General features: G+C 40.9%; 1 protein-coding gene across 2 annotated transcripts in view; it reads left to right on the top strand.

Annotated features, from left to right (window-relative positions):
- dipk1c (divergent protein kinase domain 1C) overlaps positions 1 to 21,771 on the top strand; it is a 135,526-nt gene that overhangs the window by 77,422 nt on the left and 36,333 nt on the right. The window contains exon 4 of one of the 2 annotated variants that reach the window (XM_072570639.1): positions 16,025 to 16,108. The exons of the other annotated variant lie outside the window; for it this stretch is intronic. Coding sequence (XP_072426740.1) covers positions 16,025 to 16,093 — 69 coding nt within the window. The 3' untranslated portion in view covers positions 16,094 to 16,108. The remainder of the gene's footprint in view (positions 1 to 16,024; positions 16,109 to 21,771) is intronic. 2 annotated transcript variants of the gene reach the window in all.

The raw sequence follows: 21,771 nt of genomic DNA, 5'->3' as shown, positions 1-21,771 counted from the left end.
GTCCTGAATCTTAGAAACAGGCAAATATGCTGACTGGTCCCAATGATTGGGAAAGGATTAATTGCCTTGGTTAGTCAGTGTACAAGGTATTTTAAAACCACTGCAGCTGGAGAGTATTATCCACAGGAGGCAATGAATAGATTGGATACAAAGAGGAACAGTTCAGAATTGAGCCAGTTCAAATGGGTTTCTCAGAACTCCTCATACCAATTATTTGCAAAGACTTGAGACTAAGTTGTCTCCATTTCCTGTTAGCTGTGAAGCTAGGTGCAAGAATTCCCATGGTGAAGGGAAGAAGTCATTTGAATTAATGTAAAGGAAAATTATAGAAATAACATGTTTTAAAAAATCCATATCTTGAGCTTGGATCCAGTTGAAACAAGTTCCTGTTCAGAGTTAATGACTCATATGAATTTTTTATCATCATGAATAATACTTTCCAGATGACATAACAAATAAGTTATTACAAGTCTGTACCTACACTTGTTGCAATATAGCTATTTTTGAATAAAGCATTAAACTAGGCCTTCTCTTATACACAAAAATAGCAGCAGTATTACCTGATACCTTATATGTTGAATAAGAGACTGCCATGGTGGGTTGTACAGTGTATTACAAGTTTAATTTAATCCAAAGGTGACATCTTGTTAAAGGAGCAAAAGTCACTACCCAGTTTCCTGAAGGCCATTACATAGCTGATTGCCACTTAAAAAGACTACTAACTCTTATTAAAGAGAGTACACCACATTCTGGTCTTTGAGATTCAACTAATTAATTCTCCTAGAAGCTATTTTGGGATAAGAATTGATGCTGAGTTCAAGTGCTACTTAAAGGGTTACTCACAATCTCATGGTCATTACTGGTCTGAGGCAACATCTGCAACATATAGAATCATAGAATCCCTACATGCAGAAACAGGCCATTCGGCCCAACAAGTCCACACCGACCCTCCGAAGACCCATTCCCCTACCCTCGTATTCTACATTTCCCTGACTAATGCACCTAACCTACACACCTCTGAACACTATGGGAAATGTTAGCATGAGCAATTTGCCTAACCTGCACATCTTTGGACTGTGGGAAGAAACTGGAGCACTTGGCGGAAACCCATGCAGACACGGGGAGAATGTGCAAATTCTACACAGACAGGTGCCCGAGGCTGGAATCGTCTTTAGAATTTCTGGTGCATTTTCCAAAAGCTCTACCAATACTCACGAAGCAGTTATGCTTGATATTATCTGAGGTCTTTACCTAACTTGAGTGAATTCTTTATTTTTCCATGTTATTATAAATGCCATATAAGAAACATATGTGGAAGGTAACGGACATCCTGACAGTGGTCCCTCAGGGTCTGTGGAAAGAACGGGAGGGAACTTGAGCTCTGGATGAGCAGCACCATCTGGTGCACCAGGAAGCGATTGGACACTGTGTTAGCTGAGGCAATTTCCTCCCTTCAGTGGATATGGTGCCTGTATGTTCCATCCCAGAATCTGTAACTCTCTCTCTCTTTCTCTCGAGTCATAGAGTTGTAGATTTATACAGAATGGACACAGATCCTTTGGTCTAACTCATTCATGCTGTCCAATATCCTAAGTTGATCTATTTCATATGTTTTATGCTATAATGATAATTACTGCAATGTTTAACTTTTCACTCTGTTCTTTTTGACATTGCTCTTAAGATTCTGTACATAGCTACTTGTACCTAAAATGATGCCTTGTGTGGTGACATTATACACTTTTCACTGTATTCCTGCATTTTTGTACTTAGCACATGTGACAATAAAATCAAATCAAAATGAAATCCCATTCCCCATTTGGCTCATATCCCTCTAAACTCTTCCTATTCATGTACCCATCCAGATAACTTTTAAATGCTGCAATTGTTCTTGCCTTCACCATTTCCTCTCGCAACCTTTTCCATATATGTGCAACCTGCAGTGTAAAAGAAATTGTCCTTATAAATCTTTCCCCTCTTCCCTTAGACAGTAGCTAAAGTGAGCATTGGATCAGGATGAACCTGGGGAATTAACGGGAAACAAGGAATCAACAGAGACTTGGTCACGTCAGCCAATGGGTCGAGGAGTGGCAAATGGAGTTTAAGTTAGATAAAAGTGAGGTGTTGAATTTGGGAAAGCAAATCTTAGCAGGACTTAATGGTAAGGTTCTTGGGAGCACTGCTGAACAAAGAGACCTTGGAATGCAGGTTCATAGTTCCTTGAAAGTGGAGTTGCAGGTAGATAGGATAGTGAAGAAAGTGTGTGGTATGCTTTTCTTTATTGGTGAGTGTATTGAGTGCAGGAGTTGGGATGTCATGTTGCAGCTCTACAGGACATTGGTTAGGCCACATTTGGAGTTTTGCGTGCAATTCTGGTCTCCGTCCTAACGGAAGGATGTTGTGAAACATGAAAGGATTCAGAAAAGATTTCCAAGGATGTTGCCAGCATTGAGCTATAGGGAGAGGTTGAATGGGACTATTTTCCATGCAGCATCAGAGGCTGAGGGGTGATCTAATAGAGGTTTATAAAATCATGAGGGCCATGGATAGGATAAATAGACAAAGTCTTATCCCTGGGTCAGGGAGTCCAGAACTAGAGAGCATAGGTTTAGGGTGAAAGGAGAAAGATATAAAAGGGACGTAAGGGGTAATCTTTTCATGCAAAGGGTGGTACGTGTATGGAGTGAACTGCCGGAAGTGGTGGAGGCTGGTACAATTGCAACATTTTAGAGGCATCTAAATGGGTATATGAATTGGAAGGCTTTGGAGGAATATGGGCCAGATGCTGGCAAGTGGGACTAGATTAGGTTAGGATATTGGTTAGGCATGGACAAGTTGGACCGAAGGTAAAAACAATGACTGCAGATGCTGGAAACTAGATTCTGGATTAGTGGTGCTGGAAGAGCACATCAGTTCAGGCAGCATCCAAGTAGCTTCGAAATCGACGTTTTGGGCAAAAGCCCTTTATCAGGAATAAAGGCAGTGAGCCTGAAGCGTGGAGAGATAAGCTAGAGGAGGGTGGGGGTGGGGAGAAAGTAGCATAGAGTACAATGGATGAGTGGGGGAGGGAATGAAGGTGATAGGTCAGGGAGGAGAGGGTGGAGTGGATAGGTGGAAAAGAAGATAGACAGGTAGGACAAGTCCAGACAAGTCATGGGGACAGTTACTGAGCTGAAAGTTTAGAACTAGGGTGAGGTGGGGGAAGGGGAAATGAGGAAACTGTTGAAGTCCACATTGATGCCTTGGGGTTGAAGTGTTCCGAGGCGGAAGATGAGGTGTTCTTCCTCCAGGCGTCTGGTGGTGAGGGAGCGGAGGTGAAGGAGGCCCAGGACCTCCATGTCCTCGGCAGAGTAGGAGGGGGAGTTGAAATGTTAGGCCACGGGGCGGTGTGGTTGATTGGTGTGGGTGTCCCGGAGATGTTCCCTAAAGCGCTCTGCTAGGAGGCGCCCAGTCTCCCCAATGTAGAGGAGACCACATCGGGAGCAACGGATACAATAAATGATATTAGTGATGTGCAAGCAAAACGTTGATGGATGTGGAAGGCTCCTTTAGGGCCTTGGATAGAGGTGAGGGAGGAGGTGTGGGCGCAGGTTTTACAGTTCCTGCGGTGGCAGGGGAAAGTGCCAGGATTGGAGGGTGGGTTGTTTGGGGGCGTGGACCTGACCAGGTAGTCGCGGAGGGAACGGTCTTTGCGGAAGGCGGATAGGGGTGGGGAGGGAAATATATCCCTGGTGGTGGGGTCTGTTTGGAGGTGGCGGAAATGTCGGCGGATGATTTGGTTTATGCGAAGGTTGGTAGGGTGGAAGGTGAGCACTAGGGGGGTTCTGTCCTTGTTACGGTTGGAGGGGTGGGGTCTGAGGGCGGAGGTGCGGGATGTAGATGAGATGCGTTGGAGGGCATCTTTAACCACGTGGGAAGGAAAATTGCGGTCTCTAAAGAAGGAGGCCATCTGGGGTGTTCTGTGGTGGAACTGATCCTCCTGGGAGCAGATCTGGAGGAGGTGGAGGAATTGTGAATACGGGATGGCATTTTTGCAAGAGGTAGGGTGGGAAGAGGTGTAATCCAGGTAGCTGTGAGAGTTGGTGGGTTTGTAAAAAATGTCAGTGTCAAGTTGGTCATCATTAATGGAGATGGAGAGGTCCAGGAAGGGGAGGGAGGTGTCAGAGATAGTCCAGGTAAATTTAAGGTCAGGGTGGAATGTGTTGGTGAAGTTGATGAATTGCCCAACCTCCTCGCGGGATCACGAGGTGGCAGTCATCAATGTAGCGGAGGAAGAGGTGGGGAGTGGTGCCGGTGTAATTACGGAAGATCAACTGCTCTACATAGCCAACAAAGAGATAGGCATAGTTGGGGCCCATACATGTGCCCATGGCTACCCCTTTGGTCTGGAGGAAGTGGGAGGATTCAAAGGAGAAATTGTTAAGGGTGAGGACCAGTTCGGCCAAACGAATGAGAGTGTCGGTGGAAGGGTACTGTTGGGAATGTCTGGAGAGGAAAAAATGGAAGGCTTGGAGGCCCTGGTCATGGCGGACGGAGGTGTAGAGGGATTGGATATCCATGGTGAAGATGAGGCATTGGGGGCCAGGGAAACGGAAGTTTTGGAGGAGGTGGAGGGCGTGGGTGGTGTCTCGAACATATGTGGGGAGTTCCTGGACTAGGGGGATAGGACAGTGTCGAGGTAGGTAGAGATGAGTTAAGTGGGGCAGGAGCATGCTGAGACAATGGGTCGGCCAGGGTGGTCAGGCTTGTGGATCTTGGGAAGGAGGTAGAACCGGGCAGTGCGGGGTTCCCGGACTATGAGGTTGGAAGCTGTGGGTGGGAGATCTCCTGAGGTGATGAGGTTCTGTATGGTCTGGGAGATGATGGTTTGGGAATGGGGGGGTGGGGTCATGGTTGAGGGGGCAGTAGGAAGAGGTGTCCTCGAGTTGACATTTGGCTTCAGCGGTGTAGAGGTCAGTGCGCCAGACTACCACTGCACCCCCTTTATCCGCTGGCTTGATGGTGTGGTTGGGATTGGAGCAGAGGGATTGGAGGGCTGCGCAAAGACTTCCGTTTCCCTGGCCCCCAATGCCTCACCCCCGAAACGTCGATTTAGAAGCTACTTGGATGCTGCCTGAACTGCTGTGCTCTTCCAGCACCACTAATCCAGAAGTTGGACCGAAGGGTCTGTTTCTGTGCTATACATCTCTATGACTTTGAATAAATGTTTTGTTTCTCTATTCTTGGCAAAAAAGACCCAAAAAGGCATCTCAGAAATAGAGAAAATCCAAGGAAAAATGGAATGAAAAATTTAAAACAGTCTTGGTCAATTGATAAAAAGCATTGGGAAAAAATATTGTGAATAAAAGCTGACAGATCTCTTGGATCTCATGGTTTGTCTCCAGGTCCTAAAGGAAATGGCTGCGGATACTATAGATGCATTGGTTGTCACCTTCGAAATCATTATATTCTGGAGAAGCCTAGCAAAACAGAAAACTACACCTCTAATCAAGTAAAGAGACAGACAAAAAGCAGAAAATCAAAAGCCATCAAAAGGTCGAATCATTAAATTGTACAGTAGAGAGGCAGCCCTTCTTATCAAGTCTGTACCTTCAAAATTTCCCACACTATGCCCACAGTATGAATATTATGATAATTCAAATGTTCATCCAAGTACTTTTAAAGTTGTGAGGTTACCCACTACAACTACCCTGCCAGCAGTGCATTCCAGACCTCTGCGACCCTGTCATTGGGAAAATGCTGGAATCCAGAAGTATAGAAGTGGTAACAGCAGTCAAAAATCAAAATATCATCTGGCAGAGGGAATATGGTTTTGGGAAAGCAGAATACAATTTAACAAATTTAGAGTTCTTTGAGGATGTAAAAGCCTGTTTAACTTTTCAATGAAAAAAGCCCTAATTCCAATTTGCGCAGATACAGAATAATGAAATGAAAATATATTTAATAGACCAGCAAATGCATAATGGAATAACACCAAGAAAACCTTAGTATAGCCATCAGCAGGAACAAGAAAAAGAACAGAAAAACTATAGGAGGTAATCAGATATCAAAATAATGCAATGTGCTGAACTCATGTTTAATGTCATCAATCAGAAGAAAGTTAGTTCACGAGGAACAGATGTCAGGAATTTTCTCAGTTGTTCTGCTTAGATGGTCAGCAGCAAGAAAATTCCCAAAGAGGATCAAGTTAGGTAAGTCTAAATGTCTTACAGGGCACATCTACATTTTTTTGAACTGGACAGACTTTCAAAATGCTTGATTATTTTCCATCATGGAGGTGAACAGAAATGCCTGACAGCTCAGGAAATACTTGACATGTGTCTCAGCCACAGTTGGTCAGGGAGAGTAATATCAGATCCATTTGTTCTGCCTTTCAGGATCTGAGCATAGAGGTCACAGTGTCCCTCAGGATATTCTGCCTACTGACAGAACCAATGGTAAATCAAAAATTCTCAAACTGGACATGCTGAATTGAACAGAATCCACAGAGCAATAATCTCCTCAAACCTTATCCCTATTCCACAGCACCCAACACAGGAGTAGTTTCAGAAACTGCATGACTGCTTCTTGATTTATTCAGTTATGTAACAAGTTATGGTTTGCAAAATAATCACCAATTTTCCCTTATTTTCAGCATGTTTATCTATCAAAATTACTTTTACTGATCATGCCCAATATTTCAAAGATGCTCACTTTTTCTTCTTCATTCTTTGATTGCAGCTGAGTGTCATTGGCAATACAAGCATGTGTTATCCATCCCTAATTGACCACGAGTGGCTTACTAATCCATTTCAGAGGGCACTTAAGTGTCACCCACATCACTATGGCTCTGGAGTCAAATGCAGGCCTGATCAAGTATGGATAGCAGTTTCCTCCCTTAAAGGATATAAATGAACCAGTTGGGTTTATACAATAATCAATGGTAATTCTACAATTACAGTCACTGACAATAATTGTTAATTTGCTGATTTATCACTAGAATTCATGTTCCATCAGCCACTGCAGTGAAATTTGAAAGTTGCCCATCCCTAATTTCCCTGAAGCATGTGGTTGCATGCTGCTTTTTTGAACTGCTGCAGTCCATGTGTTGTAGACAGGGACCTATCTATTTCACACAGGGTGGTGCATGTAAGGAAAGAGCTGCCAGAGCAAGTGGTGAAAGCTGGTACAATTACCAGATGCATTTAAAAGGCCTCTGGATGCGTATATGAATAGGAAGGGTTTAGAGGCCAAATGCTGGCAAATGGGACTAGATTAGGTTAGGATATCTGGTCAGCATGGACTGAAGGGGATATTTCCATGCTGTGCATCAGTATGACTCTATGAGCTAGCAACAGTGATATATTTCCAAGTCAGGATGCTAAGTGGCTTGTAGAGGAATTTGCAGGTGGTGGTGTTCCTACATGTCTGCTGCTCTTGTCCTTCCACATGTAGAGGCTGTGGGTTTGGAAGTTTCCATTGAAGGAGCCTTGATGAGCTGCTATAGTATATCTTGTGGATGGTACTGTTACTGAGTGTCAGTGTTGGAGGGACGGAATGTACATGGTGATTGAAGAGGTGTTTAAAGCAAGCAGGCTGCTTTATCCTGGACAGGATCAATCTTTTTGAATGTTGTTGGAACTGCACTTTGTGAGTGGTATTCGTTTTCCATTAAACACCTGCCTGGTGCTTTGTAGATAGTAGGGAAATAGGAGGAGAGTTACTTGCTGGATGATTTCTAACTTCTGTCTTGTTCATGTAGCCAGTTCACTTCAGTTTCTGGTCAATGATAACCTGCAGGATATTGGTAATGGGAGATTTAGTAAGATAATGCCACTGGATATAGTCGCGCAAGGGTTAGATTTTCTCTCATTGGAAATGGTCATTGCATGGCATTTGTGTGACATTAATGTGACTTACACTGCTTCAGTATCTGAGGAGTCAAGAACAGATTTGAACGTTGCGCAATGAGCAAACATCCCCACTTCTGACCTTATAATTAGAGTTAGTTATGAAAGAATTGACACTAATCTAAATGATTTAGTCTTATCCCAAGACTAAGATGACTGACTTCCAACAACCACAACCAGGTTCATTTTTGCCCGGTATGAGTCAAATCAGTAAAATGTTTGCCCCTGGATTCCCACTGACTCCAGCTTTGCTGGATCTTCTCAATATTACATTTGGTCAGATATGGACTTGATGTCACTCTCACCTCACCTCTGGAATTCATCTGTTTTGTCCATGTTTATGATGAAGGCAGGAGAGGAGTGAATCTTGCAGAACAGAAACTGTGTGCCAATCAGCAAGGCTGTTTGATGGCACTGTTAATGACTCCTTCCATCACATTATTGATGACTGAGTGTAGACTAATGTGCTAGTAATTGGCCATGTTGGATCCTGCCTTTTGTGAACACAACATACCTGGTCAATTTTCCACATTATTAGGTCGATGCCAACATTGTAACGGGACTGGGACAGCTTGGCTGGAGGTACAGCAAGCTCTGCAGCATGGCTTCAGTACTATTGTTGGAATGTAATCAGAGCACATTGCCTTAGCAGTATCCAGTGCTTCCAGCTGTTTCTTGATGTCATGTGGAACAAATTGAATTGGGTGAATTATTGTGGGGAAATGGAGTTGAGATAGATGATCTTAGTGAATAGTAAAGCTGATTCAGCTGACCCCCTCCTATTTCTTATTTTCTTTCATTCATGGCAGATTTTATGCTCATTAATATTTAAATGAATTTGAGTAAAATTAGAGAAAAAAAAGTTTCAAAAGCAGAATCACGCATTATGTACTTTCTCCCTAATGTATACCTAGTACTAAGCTGCTGTGAATATATTGGGAGGAGTTTGAATTCAGAGGTGGAAAGATGGTGCAGGGTTATTTGGAAGTGACTGTGAATGGTTCAACGGGTGTTACTCATTGCGTTTTATATAATACTACTGTCTGAGTAGATTGTAATGTGTATTAGTTAGCATTGGCTACCTCACATCATAAACCGTCAACTAGAAAGAAGTCAGCCAAGGTGGATATAAATGTGGGCTCAGTGATTCTGAGATGTTAACTAGCTTTAGAAGTGGGGCACAAGTCTCCAATAGGAGGGAGTGAAACCAGTGAGTGTGCGACCAGAGGTGCCCATAAGGGAAAGAAATAAACTTACTTGGAGTAACCTCTTCTCCTGTTTATCTTACTTTCACTAGCTACAGCCTGCCCAGAAAGCATGCAGCAGCTTCCTTGTGTTGAAGTCTCTTATTAAATTCACTGGAGCCCACTCAACAATATCACAAAAACCAATGGTTTTGGATAGTTCTCTTGCTGGTCAAAATTTAACATTACAATAAAGGATTGGTGGGTGAGATGGGGCCCAGCAGATAGGTCTCATGCTTAATTTTATCTGTCTCTACACCTGATCTTTACACTTTAATGCTAGGCTGGGAGGGTTAAAACTCCCTCATACTGTGCTTAGCTTTGGACAACTTAGCTTGGGAAAGTTGTCAAAACAATAAATCCAATGTAGAACATAATACCGGAGGTGAGGGGCTAGAACTTAACAAGGAGCAAAGACAGCTAAGACAGTATAGTAAGATATTTTGCTATATTGGAGAGAAAAATAAAAAACATTAACTACAGGGCATAAATTTAAGATTGTCAGGCCAAGCAACAAAGGGCAACATCAAAATATTTTTGTATTACACAAAGTTTTTTCAGGAAATGGAATGCCCTACTGGAAAGAAAACATATGGGAACAGAACTTGTGTTAAAAAGGAAATACACAACATTTGATTTTATAAAAAGAATAAGGTGTAAAGTTACAGGAAAAGGGCAGGCAACTGTAATTAAATTGTTAACTCAAAACAAGAGCCTGTGCAGTTAAATTGGACCAAATACATTTCTTGTGTGTTGGAACATGCATGATTCAAGTTCAACAATGTGATAGTGTTTCATTAGGTCTGCGCAGATGGATAAGTGCAGTTTTAGAATGTCAGTCCAGCTGTATTGTTTGATCGCATACTATTTGTTGGTAATTTGAGCAAGTGCAAAATTATATCTTGTTGTAAGTGTTATTTATTTTCAATTCTGCCTTAATGAGACTGTAAGTAGGCCTTTAAGGATTGGTGCAGTAGACATATTACAATGTGCTGCTGACACTACTCTTTCTCTGTCACAATGTTTGATTTTGTTAATATTTTTCCAGACCTGTGCCATCTGCACAGTTAATCCGTTCCATGTGACTGATTAAATTGAAAACACTTGAATCTATTTCGGAACTTAATTACTGAAACTACTGCCTCAAAAGGAAATTAAACTGTCTGCTTCGTTCACACGGGCTTTCATTTACTTACAGCCCAATGATATCAGTTTTAATTTTAGTCTCTGGAATTTTTATGCTACCTATTTTCTTGTCCTGTTCCTTGTAAAACTAAAAATAAAATAGAACACCATCAATTGTCTCACAATCTAACTCATTTAAAGGTCCAGCATCTCACAGTACCTTACTTGATGTCTTTGATCCAGACAATCGCTGTAAGTTATTTGTAACATCTTCCTGTTGTTTGGCATCACCAGCCATCTCTGCACACTTGCCTACAATTCAGAATGCAATTTAACACTGCCTCATGGTCATGGTGAAGAATACAAAGATCCAAGAATTAATGCAGTGTACTCTTATTTATTGACTATTAGACTTTATCCTAGCTCTCTCTGTGATGCCCTTCTCTTCAACAACTAGGCTAAATACACCAAAGCCCAGTCTTCAAACCAATGTTTGGTTTAATTCACTCCAAATAGTTGAATGAACTATAAAACAGCAAATTATTCTTTTTTTTCTGAATTCCTTGATTCATATGTTGATTTTTTTACTTAACCATAAACTTTAAAACTTAGGCTGCTTCAAAAAGCTTTCTGGGGCATCTCACAGGCACAGAGCAGATCTAGCTTTCGAATGGGTCACCTGCTGGCTGCAAAACTGAGAACTGATGCCAGGCTGCTTCCTAAATCAAGTTGAAATATGATCTAAAATACTTTGAAGTTAACTAGAAACAAATGACCCCATTATTCATTATTACATTAGTTCACAAATATGCTTCAGTGCAGAGTGGAAAGCAGAGTTACAAAGGATTCTATAATTGTATCTGACATCTCCCGTCATTTGAAAAATTAACACTTGGAATTTATCGGGCTTTCCTTTAAGACTTCAAATGTTGTGCACTCTTTGCAATCAATCTGTCGCAAATGAGCTGATGACATTTAATCAGCAAAACTCTGCCAGCCTGTGGGATTTTAAGGCTCTTGTCTGTTGACTTATACACTTAATATTAAGGTCCTAGGGAGTGTTGCTGAACGAAGAGACCTTGGAATGCAGGTTCTTGTGCCTTGAAAGTAGACTCGCAAATAGGTAGGTTAGTGAAGAAAGCGTTTGGTATGCTTTCCTTTATTGGTCAGAGTATTAAGTACAGGAATTGGAGGTCATGTTGTGACTTTACAGGACGTTGGTTAGGCCACTTTTAGAATATCGCGCGGACTTCTGGTCTCCTTCCTATCGGAAGGATGTTGTGAAACATGAAAGGTTCAGAAAAGATTTATTAGGAATTTCCTAGGGTTAGAGGAAGAGGGAGGGGTTGAATAGGCTGGAGCTGTTTTCCCTGGAGCGTCGGAGGCTGAGGGGTGACCTTATAGATGTTTACAAAATCATGAGGGGCATGGATAGGATAAATAGACAAGTCTTTTCCCTGGGGTTGGGAAGTCCAGAACTAGAGGGCATAGGTTAAGGGTAAGAGGGGAAAGTTATAAAAGAGACCTAAGGGGCAACATTTTCACACAGAGGGTGGTGTGTGTATGGAATGAGCTGCCAGAGGAAGTGGTGGAGGCTGGTACAGTTGCAACATTTAAAAGGCATCTGGAAGGATATACGAATAGGAAGGGTTTGGAGGGATATGGGTCGGGTGATGGCAAGTGGGACTAGATTGGGTTGGGACGTCTGGTTGGCATGGATGAGTTGGACTGAAGGGTCGGTTTCCATACTGTACATCTCTATGACTCTATGATCACTGCCACCATAATTTCACATCATAAGGTTTTGCACAGATATGATCCCAGCTGATAGCACTACTCACCAGGTCAAAACACAGAATAAAAGCTAGACCATTTCAAAAATATTTTAAGGTGCTGTACATTCACTGAGAAAAAGCCTAATGAGGCTGCAGAGAATCTTTAATTATAGATTATTACACAAAAGGCAAAACTGAAAAGGGGGAGAAAAGCTATCTAGATATGGGAAACAATTTGAAAAATCTTAAAACTGTCACCAAAATAAATTTTCAACATACTTCCCAAAACTATTGATTTAGAGTAATTCAAATCCAGGGAAGTTACATCTCAACATCAAATCTTTAAGTTTGACTTATCTGATTCTCCTTTGTTGCTTTGAACTCTAAGATTTTCTGTACATGAAGATGTCTGGAACATATATGAAAAACTTAATATGGCTCTATTTAAAAACAAGTGGGGTCTTCAGCTGAAAAGATGCATGTTCCTTTAAAAAAATACATTTATGACAGTGATTGTCCAGACAAATGATAGCCATATCTGAAACATACTGTAAAAATGGACATAATCCAAGTCAAAACTGATCCCAAAGTATTGCAAATGTATGGTGGAATTGAGTTATGTAGACTGGGAAGGACGTAATCTTAATCCTTAGATTGTGCTAAATCACTTTTCTGATAGTGTGATAATAATGGGGCTACAAGTGACATCAGCTCACAAAACTGAGAGCTTAGATTTTTTTCTGTTTCTAATACCTGCAAATTTCTAATCAATCACTCCTACTCCAGGAGTTGTACAAATTAACTTTTCTATTGATAAAACTTATTCTGTTAACTGCTTAAAGAAAAACCTCTCCAAGGGAAGACTACATATGCTGATCTGTCAGATTACTTTTGAACTACCCTGAAAAATATCAGTCTCAGTTTAATATTTCCTTTAGAAAACTATATTGAAGTTAAGTCAACGTCCTTCAATGTTTGCTCCACTTCTGTAAACTACTCCAGTATACAGAAGTTTCCATTAGCACTCCACAGATTCTCTACTCTAACTGTCTGACCTTGCATTTTATGAAAAAATTCCTTCATATGAGTTACCAATGCCGCTTTTTCAAAATCCAACATTTTCACACAGAGGGTGGTGTGTGTATGGAGTGAGGTTCCTCTGGAAGCTCATTCTATACACGCACCACCCTCTTTGTGAACATGTTGCCTCTTAGGAGTCTTTCATATTTTTCCCCTCTCATCCTAAACCTATGCTCTCTAGTTCTGGACTCCCCTATCTCAGGGCAAAGACTTTGTCCACTTATCCTATCCATGCCCCTTATGATTTTATAAACCTCAAAAAGGTCACCCCTCAGCCTCTGACGCTCCAGAGAAAACAGCCCCAGCCTATTCAACCTCTCCCTATAGCTCAAATCCTCTAAAAATGATACAATGGATAAATCACACACTTTTCATCACAAAACCAAAATCTGTATTTTGTTACATGACTAAAAGGTGTGATTCACAATCTGAGTACGCACAGGATATTCTGAAGGGGGAACATGAGCAGTGGAGCTTGTCATTCATATTAATATAAATGACATAAGCTGAAAGAGAGATGAGTCCTGCAAAGGGACCTCAGGGAGTTAGGTAGGAAACTGAAAAGCAGGACCTCTTGCGTTACAATCTTGGGATTACTTCCTGCGTCACTGTGTTAACATTCATACAACTCTAGTTATAGTCCAATAGGTTTAGTTGGAAGTATTACCTTTCAGAGCGTTGCTCCTTCATCAGGCAGCTGTTGAAGGAGTAGCGCTCCAAAAGCTAGTACTTTTAAATATATCTTTTTGACAATAAACTGGCATTGTGAGATTTTTAAGTTTGTCCACCCCAGTCCAACACTGGCACCATCACATTCTGTGCCACTGCCAGTGAGGTTAGGAATAGAAAGATAGTATAGTTACATACTTTGTTAACTAGTGTAGGAGGGAAGACTTCAGGTATGTGGATCATTGGAGCAGGTAGCAGGTGGGACCTGTACAAGATAGACATATTGCACCTAAACTGGAGGGATACAATATCCTGGCAGGGAGGTTTGCTTGTACCATTCAGGAAGGTTTAAACTAGTGTGGTGGAAGGTGTATGGGGTGGGGGGGGGGGTAACTAGAGCAGTTAGCAAGTAAAATAAGAGGCTAAGGCTACTAAGTCTAAGAGGAAGAATGGATAGGGAGAAGTTACAGAACATGGCAGTAAATTAATGAGGTATAGGTAGAGTTGACGGTGGCTGTCTTCCTTGATGGTTCCTGCCCCGGGCGACTGTCTGTGTGGAGTTTGCACATTCTCCCCGTGTCTACGTAGGTTTTCTCCTGGTACTTTGGTTTCCTCCCACAATCCAAAAATTGTGCAGGTTAGGTGAATTGGCCATGTGAAATTGCCCATAATGTTAGGTGCATTAGTCAGGGGTAAATGTAGGAGATTGGGTCTGAGTGGGTTACTCTTCGGAGGGTCAGTGTGGACTTGTTGGGTCAAATGGCCTGTTTCCACACTGGAGGGAAAAATCTAATTAGTCTTTTCCCCAAGATAGGGAATTTCAAGTCTAGGGGTTACATATTTAAGGTGAGAAGGGAGAAATCTTAAAAAGACATATGAGGAAAATTGTTTTTTTTACACAGAGGGTGTTTTGCGTGTGGAATAAACTTGAAGTGGTGAATGTGAGTACAATTACAACATTTAAAAGACAATTAAAAGAGGGATACGTGAATAGGAAAGGTTTGGAGGGATGTGAGCCAGAGGAAGGCAGCTGGAGCTACTTTAGTTTGGGATTATGTTCAGTTTGGACCGAAGGGTCTGTTTCTGTGCTTTATGACTCTATGACTTACAGTCTGTGATGTATATGTGAGGAGTATGACAGGTAAGGCAGATGAATTCAGAGCTTGGATTAATACACACAACTATGATACTGTAGGTATTACAGAAACTTGGTTAAGAGAGGGACAAGACTGGCAGTTTAATGTTCTGGAATTTTGATTTTTTTTAGATGAGATTATCATAGAATAGAATCTGTACATTTGGCCCATTGAACCCACACTGAACCTCCGAACAGCATCCCACCCAGGTCTACTCCATCCCTGTAACCCCAAATTCTCCATGGTCAATCCACCTAACCTACACATCTTTGGACTGTGGGAGGAAACCCATGCAGACACAGGGAGAATGTGTAAACTTCACGCAGTCACCCAAGGGTGGAATTGAATCTCTGACCTGAGAGTTATGAGACAACAGTGCTAACCACTGAGACACTGTGCCACCCATAAAATATGTAGGAATTGGGGAATGTAGATTGGGAGCTGTTGTTTGAAGCTAAAACCAACTCTGGCATGTGGGAGTCTTTTAAAGGCCAATTGATTAGAATTCAGAACTAATATGTTCCTGAGAAAATGAAGAAGAAAGATGGCAAAACTCAGAAACCTTGGTTGATAAGAGAAATTGACAGCTTAATCAATCAAAAAAGAAACAGGAGACGCATGTAAACGTTTAGAAAGCTGAAGACAAACTTGATCAATAAAATAATTAGTAGGAATGAACTCAAAAAAGGAATTAAGAGGACTATAAGGAGCAATGCAATGTCTTTGACAAACAGGATTAAGGAAAATTCCACAGGTTTCATACAAATATAAGGAGCAAATGGGTGGCTAGGGAAAAGATAGGTCCACTTGAGAATAAAGGAGGGAATTTATGTGTGGAGCCAGAGGAAGTGTGCGATGTCCTTAAATAAATGTTTTGCATGAGTATTCACAAAACAGAAGGATGTATTGAATGATGAGTCTCAGGAAGAATACATTGATATTCTAAGGCATATTAGCATACAAAAAGGAGGTGGTTTTGGGGGTTTTGAAAAGCATTAAGGTAGACAAGTCCCCAGGACCTGATGGCCACTAAGCCAGAATGCTGAGGTAGGCAGGTGAAGAAATGGATTGAGTCTTGTATGAAATCTGTGTATCCTCCTTTGTCACAGAAGACATCTCAGAGGACTGAAGAGACCAGCTACATTGTTCCTTTTGTTTCAGAATGGCAACAGAGATAATCCAAGGAGCTACAGGTGAGTGAACCTCATGTCAGTGATGGGAAAACTATTTGAGAAGATTCTGAGAGTTAGGATTTACTCATATTTGGAAAAAAATGAGCTTAGTAAGGATAGGCAGCATGGCTGTGTAAAGGGAAAATCATGTCTCACCAGCTTGATTGAATTTTTTAAGAAAGTGACAAAGATGATCAATGAAGGCAGGCCAGTAGATGTGGTCAATATAGACTTTAGCAAGGCCTTGATAACATCCCTCATGGTAGGGTGATACAAAAGGCGAAGTCACATGGGATCCATGATGGTAAAATTTGGTGGAGAATGTAGGTGGCCTGATTAGTAAATTTATGGGTGACACAAAATCTGGGGGAGCTGCGAATAGTGAGGAAGATTTCCAGAAGATACATCAGGATATAAATAAGCTGGAATCTTGGGCAGAGAAATGGCAAATGGAGTTTAATCTGGTGAGGTGATACATTTTGGAAGATCTAATGCAGGAGGGAAGCATACAGTAAATGGCAGACTTCTTAGCAGCATCATCATACAGAAGGATCTAAGCATACAGATTCTCAGTTCTCTGAAAGTGGCAGCACAAGTGGATATGGTGGTTGGGAAGGCATTTTACATGCTTGCCTTCATCATTTGAAGCATAAATATAAAAATTGGTAAGCTACTTTAAAGCAGACAGAACATTAGTAAGGCCACATTTAGAATATTGTGTACAATTCTGGTTGCCACACTACCAGATGGATGTGGAGGCTTTGGAGTGAGTACAGAAACAGTTTACTAGATGTTAATTGGTTTGTAGGGTATTGGCTTTGTGGGGACATTAGACAAATTTTGTTTGTTTTCACTTAACCAAGGATGAGGGGTGACCTGGCAAAAGCTAACAAAATTATGAGAGGCATTGATAGAATAGATAGTCACAATCCTTTTTCCAGGGTAGAAGTGTCAATTACTTGGTGACATAAGTTTAAGGTAAAAGGGGATAGGTTTGTGATGAGCAAGTTTTTTTATGCATTGGGTGGCAAGTGCCTGGAACATGTTGCCAGGAGGTGGTGGAGGCAGTTACAATAGCAACAATTAAGATGCATCTTGACAGATATAAGAATAGGTAGGAAATAGATATGGATGTCAAAGAAGCAAAAGTCATCCAGTTTAGAATGGCATCATGTGTCAGAGCTTTTTGTGCTGTACTTTTTTTTTGTTTCTTCATCACAAAACAAAAGCCTATACTTTGTTCTATGATTCACAGGTGTGACTCACAATATGTGTGTAGCCTTGTTTAGAGGGATATGGGCCAAATGCTGGCAAATGGGATGAGATTTATTTGGATATCTGTTCACCATGGATGAGTTGGAGTGAATGGTCTGTTCAGTTCTATGAATATGCCTCTAATTCCTGGACCACTCCACTCTATTAGCTTGTAAATGTCTCTTTGATAATACTCCCTGCCTTCTGGCTATTAGTCAATGTTCTACCCATGCTAATATTTTAACCCTAATTTCATTAATCCTTATCTCCTTGCCTCTTAAACTTTCAAGTATGCTTTTATCAAGTGCCTTTTGGAATTACAAATATACTGTAAGTACACGATTAGAAAGGTTTTGGGATATAAGCCAAATACAGGCAAGTGGAACTAGTTGAGTTTGGGAAACTTGGTTGGCATGGATAAATCAGACCGCAGGGTCTATTTCAATGCTGTATGATTCTATGACTCAAATTGTTCTTTTTTTTTAAATCTCCCTTATTCTTTACATGTTCAAGACCGCAAATAAACTTGTCAAACATAATTTCCTTTTCGTAAAATCGTAAAAGAATTTGCCTAGTTATGCCATGAATTTCCAAATAGATCAGAGTTCATTGAAAATAGGATCCAATATTATCCTGATGCCTAATGTTAGATTAACTGGCCTACAGTTCCCTGTTTTCTCTCACTGTCCTTTCCCGCATGACAATGTTACATTTGTAAATGTCTAATTGCTGGGATTATTTTAGAATGGAGGTAGTCTGTAATTCTTTATCTTTGAAACTACCACTTATTGAACCCAAATATGAAGGTCATGAATCCTCAGGATTTGTGGGCATTTAATCCCTTAAGATTCTCTAATACTTTTTCCTTGCTGATATTAATTACTTTAAATTTCTCACTGTTATTGGCCTCTAGGCTACACTTCATTCCAGATGTATAATTTATGACTCCTAGACAAACCAAGTAGACAAAAAAAATTTGCTCTGTATCTCTGACATTTCCTTATTCTCCTTGTTAATTTCTCCTGCCTGTCATTGTTTACTTTAGCAAATCTCCTTCTTTATGTAAGCTTGTAAAAACTCTTACAATCTGTTTTCGTATCCCTTGCTATTTTAATCATTCTTTTTTAGCAACAGTTTGGTAACCCTTTGTTTGTTCCAAAGATGCTCCCAAACCTATGGCTTACTGAACAGCATTGCAAAACTATAAGCTTCCTCTTTCTAACACCGGCATCTCCAAATCATGTCTTTTAAGCCAATGCTGCCTTTAACCTTTTTCATAAACCACGGATTGATCTTTCTTGCTCAGTTTTTGTTTCTTTACTTGAATATGTTGTACATTTGAATTGTCTGTTTGAATTTTTGTTTATTTTATGAAGGATAAAATGTGCATCATTTTCACAGTTTTTATTATGCTACTTGAAAATGATAGCCACTTTTTAGTATTACCAAGCTGTGCATAGATTTTTAGCAGCTGGGTCTGCCCTACGCAAATCAGTGTGGAACTGTTATCAGCCAGCAAGGCTGATTGCATCCCAATAGTGTAAGAGTCCAAACACCAGTTGATTTCCAGGCCCTGACTAATATGCAGTGATCCACGTTGGAAATTCTGAATGCATTGTTGCCAAACATTGTTGGCCATATATCTCCCCATGATCAACCACCTCAGGGATAATCATTGAAGAGCCAGATATCACCACTTACCAAAACATGTTCTTTCTACCAATACATTCACATCAAGTGAAGGCAGCAACATAATTCAGCAGCTAGACTGTTGAGCTGCTTCCTAAATGTGGCAAAGCCAGGCGTAGCATTTAGATTTTGAATCCAGTGTGTGAAGGTGTCCAAAGAACTTACTGAATTTAAATCATGAGCTAATGCTAGTTGGATTCTAATGTAGTTTCTTTCTATGTTCAAGGGCAGCATGGTGACTGAGTGGTTAGAACTATTGCCTCATAGTGCTAGGGATCCGGGTTTGATTTGACCCTCTGGTGACTATTTGTATGGAGTCTGACGTTCTTCCTATGTCTGTGTGGGTTTCCTCTTGGTGCTCCAGTTTTCTCCCATAGTCCAAAAATATGCAGATTTGCAATATTAAATTGCCAAATGTGGAGACTATGTAGATTACCAGGGCTACGGGGGGGTGGGGGGGGTGGGGGGGGGTTGGTGTTGTATCTGGGCAAGATGCTCTTCGTTGGGTCAGTGTAGACTCAATGGGCCGAATGGCCTGCTTCCACATTGTCAGGATTCTATACTGCCATGATTCTCCTTGCATTTTAGCTCAATTCAAATACACACACAGAGGTCCAATTGGGCAAAGTATAGCATGCACATAGCTGGTTACGTAACCCTCTCCTAGTTAGAGGCTTAGAGGTCTACAGCACAGATCGAGTTGCTCCTGGATCTGTGTGTAATAACATATTGGGGGTCAAGCCACTAAGAAGCAGTGATAATGAAGAGTTAGAGTTTAGCGAACAGTATTTGATCAATAAATAGTTGTCAGTCACCCATTATCCATTAACTCATTTACCAATTATGTGTTATAAGAAACCTCATCTACCAATACAAATTAGCCCTGCACCTTGAATTTCCCACACATGCACACACAGACACGCACATGCACAGACATGCCCTCACTCAGGCTGTGGGTGAGGTTTCTCACCTCTAGCACATATTTCAGAAACCACCTCTGACAAAAACATTGAAGTTTTTTTTATTTTCAGTGAAAATGTAAATAAAACTAGAGGCACTGGTTTTTCAGTGTCAGTCACACAAAAACTGCTGTCGGTGGCCACAGAACATTAAGTTATTGCAGCTAATTGTCAGTTTTAGTTTGAGTGCCAGTTCACAGAAAAGAGCAAATCATTTGAGAACAATATCCTCTCCTGTACAGTTTATCTTAGGATCAAATAAAGCTACAAATTGCTTCAAACCCTGAAGGGAATCAAACAGCATATATTCTTCCATAAACCTCTCAGGCCTCCACAGTTTTAGGTATTGACACAAGATAATATTTTCTAAGATAAAGAGACTTGCAAATAAATCTGAACAATGCATAGGGAGCAGCTAAGAAATCTGTCTTAAATTGATTGACCTGTTGACTATTTTCAGAAATTTTCAGGTCAGGATTTTAGCTCAAAACAAGAGAGTCAGTTTAATTTTCCTGTACATTTTGTACAACAGTGGGAAAGATATGAATAATAGCTTTGAACCTATATGCAGTCAGTGCAACTGTTGTTACTTGATCTTTCGCTTTAGGTTTTACAAGTTATCCTTGTGGGGGTTTGACAGGACAATTGTTGTTGACAGTATGTCTTAAGGGAAAAAGTAAGAGTCACTCATTTAAGAGGGAGATGAGGAGGAATTTCCTCCTTTGGAAGGTCATTTGTCATTGAAATTCTCTAGTACAGAGAGGCTAGGAGGTTGAGTTCAGCCGAGGCAAGGTGGAACAATTATTGATCAATGAGACGAGAGCCATGGGGATCAGGTTGGAAAGGTCACAATCAGGTTAGCCATGATCTTTCCAAATGGTGAAGTAGGTATCATGTACCAACTAAGAGACAAAACCAGAAGATGGAGAAGCATTGCATCTGTTACATGATTCAATGAAATTATTGTTGATCAGATAATCCTCAACTTCACCTTCCTACCTTTTTATCCATAACCTTGATTCCCTTACTGATTAATTATATTCAAAGCTGAGATATATTTTGAATGATCCAACCTCAATAACCCTTTGTGGTCAAGAATTCCATTATTTCAACTCCCTCAGAAGAAATTTGTTCTGATCTTTGTTTTCAGTGGGCACATTGACTCTAAGATTATGCCATCTAGTCCTAGACTCTCCCACAAAAGGAAACAGCCTTTTTGTACCTATCTTGTCCCCTAAGAATTGTTTATTTTTCAAGATGGCTGTGTTTCATTTTTCTAAATTCCATTAAGTACAGGCTAGACCCACTTAACCTCTGTTCATAAGAACAGTTCCTCTATAATTGGGATCGAACCTACTCTGGACTGCTTCCTTTAGCAATACATCTTTCCTTAGAGAGGGGAACAAAAACTTTTCAGTATTCTAGATTCAGTCTGACTATTGCCTTGCACAAATTTATTAAATAGTTTAAGTTTGGGATGTTACATTGAAGTTGTACATGACGTTGGTGAGGCCCCTTCTGGAATACTGTGTTCCATTCTGGTTATAGGGAGGAGCTGGGGAGGGTTTAGAAGAGATTTACCAGGATGTTGCCAGGAATGGAGGGTTTGAGTTATATAAGGCTAGGACCTTTATCACTGGAGCACAGGAGGTTGAGAGGTGACCTTGTAGAGGTTTAGAAAATAATGAGGGTTGTGGATTAGGTGAATGGCAGGTGTCTTCCCAGGTGTGGGACACTTCAAGACCAGGGGACATATTTTTAAGGTGAGAGGAGGAAGATTTA

Source organism: Chiloscyllium punctatum, chromosome 5 (genome assembly GCF_047496795.1).
Source record: "Chiloscyllium punctatum isolate Juve2018m chromosome 5, sChiPun1.3, whole genome shotgun sequence".
NCBI lineage: Eukaryota > Metazoa > Chordata > Chondrichthyes > Orectolobiformes > Hemiscylliidae > Chiloscyllium > Chiloscyllium punctatum.
The sequence above is the reverse complement of the archived record's forward strand: the minus strand, read 5'-3'. Positions and strand labels throughout refer to the sequence as shown.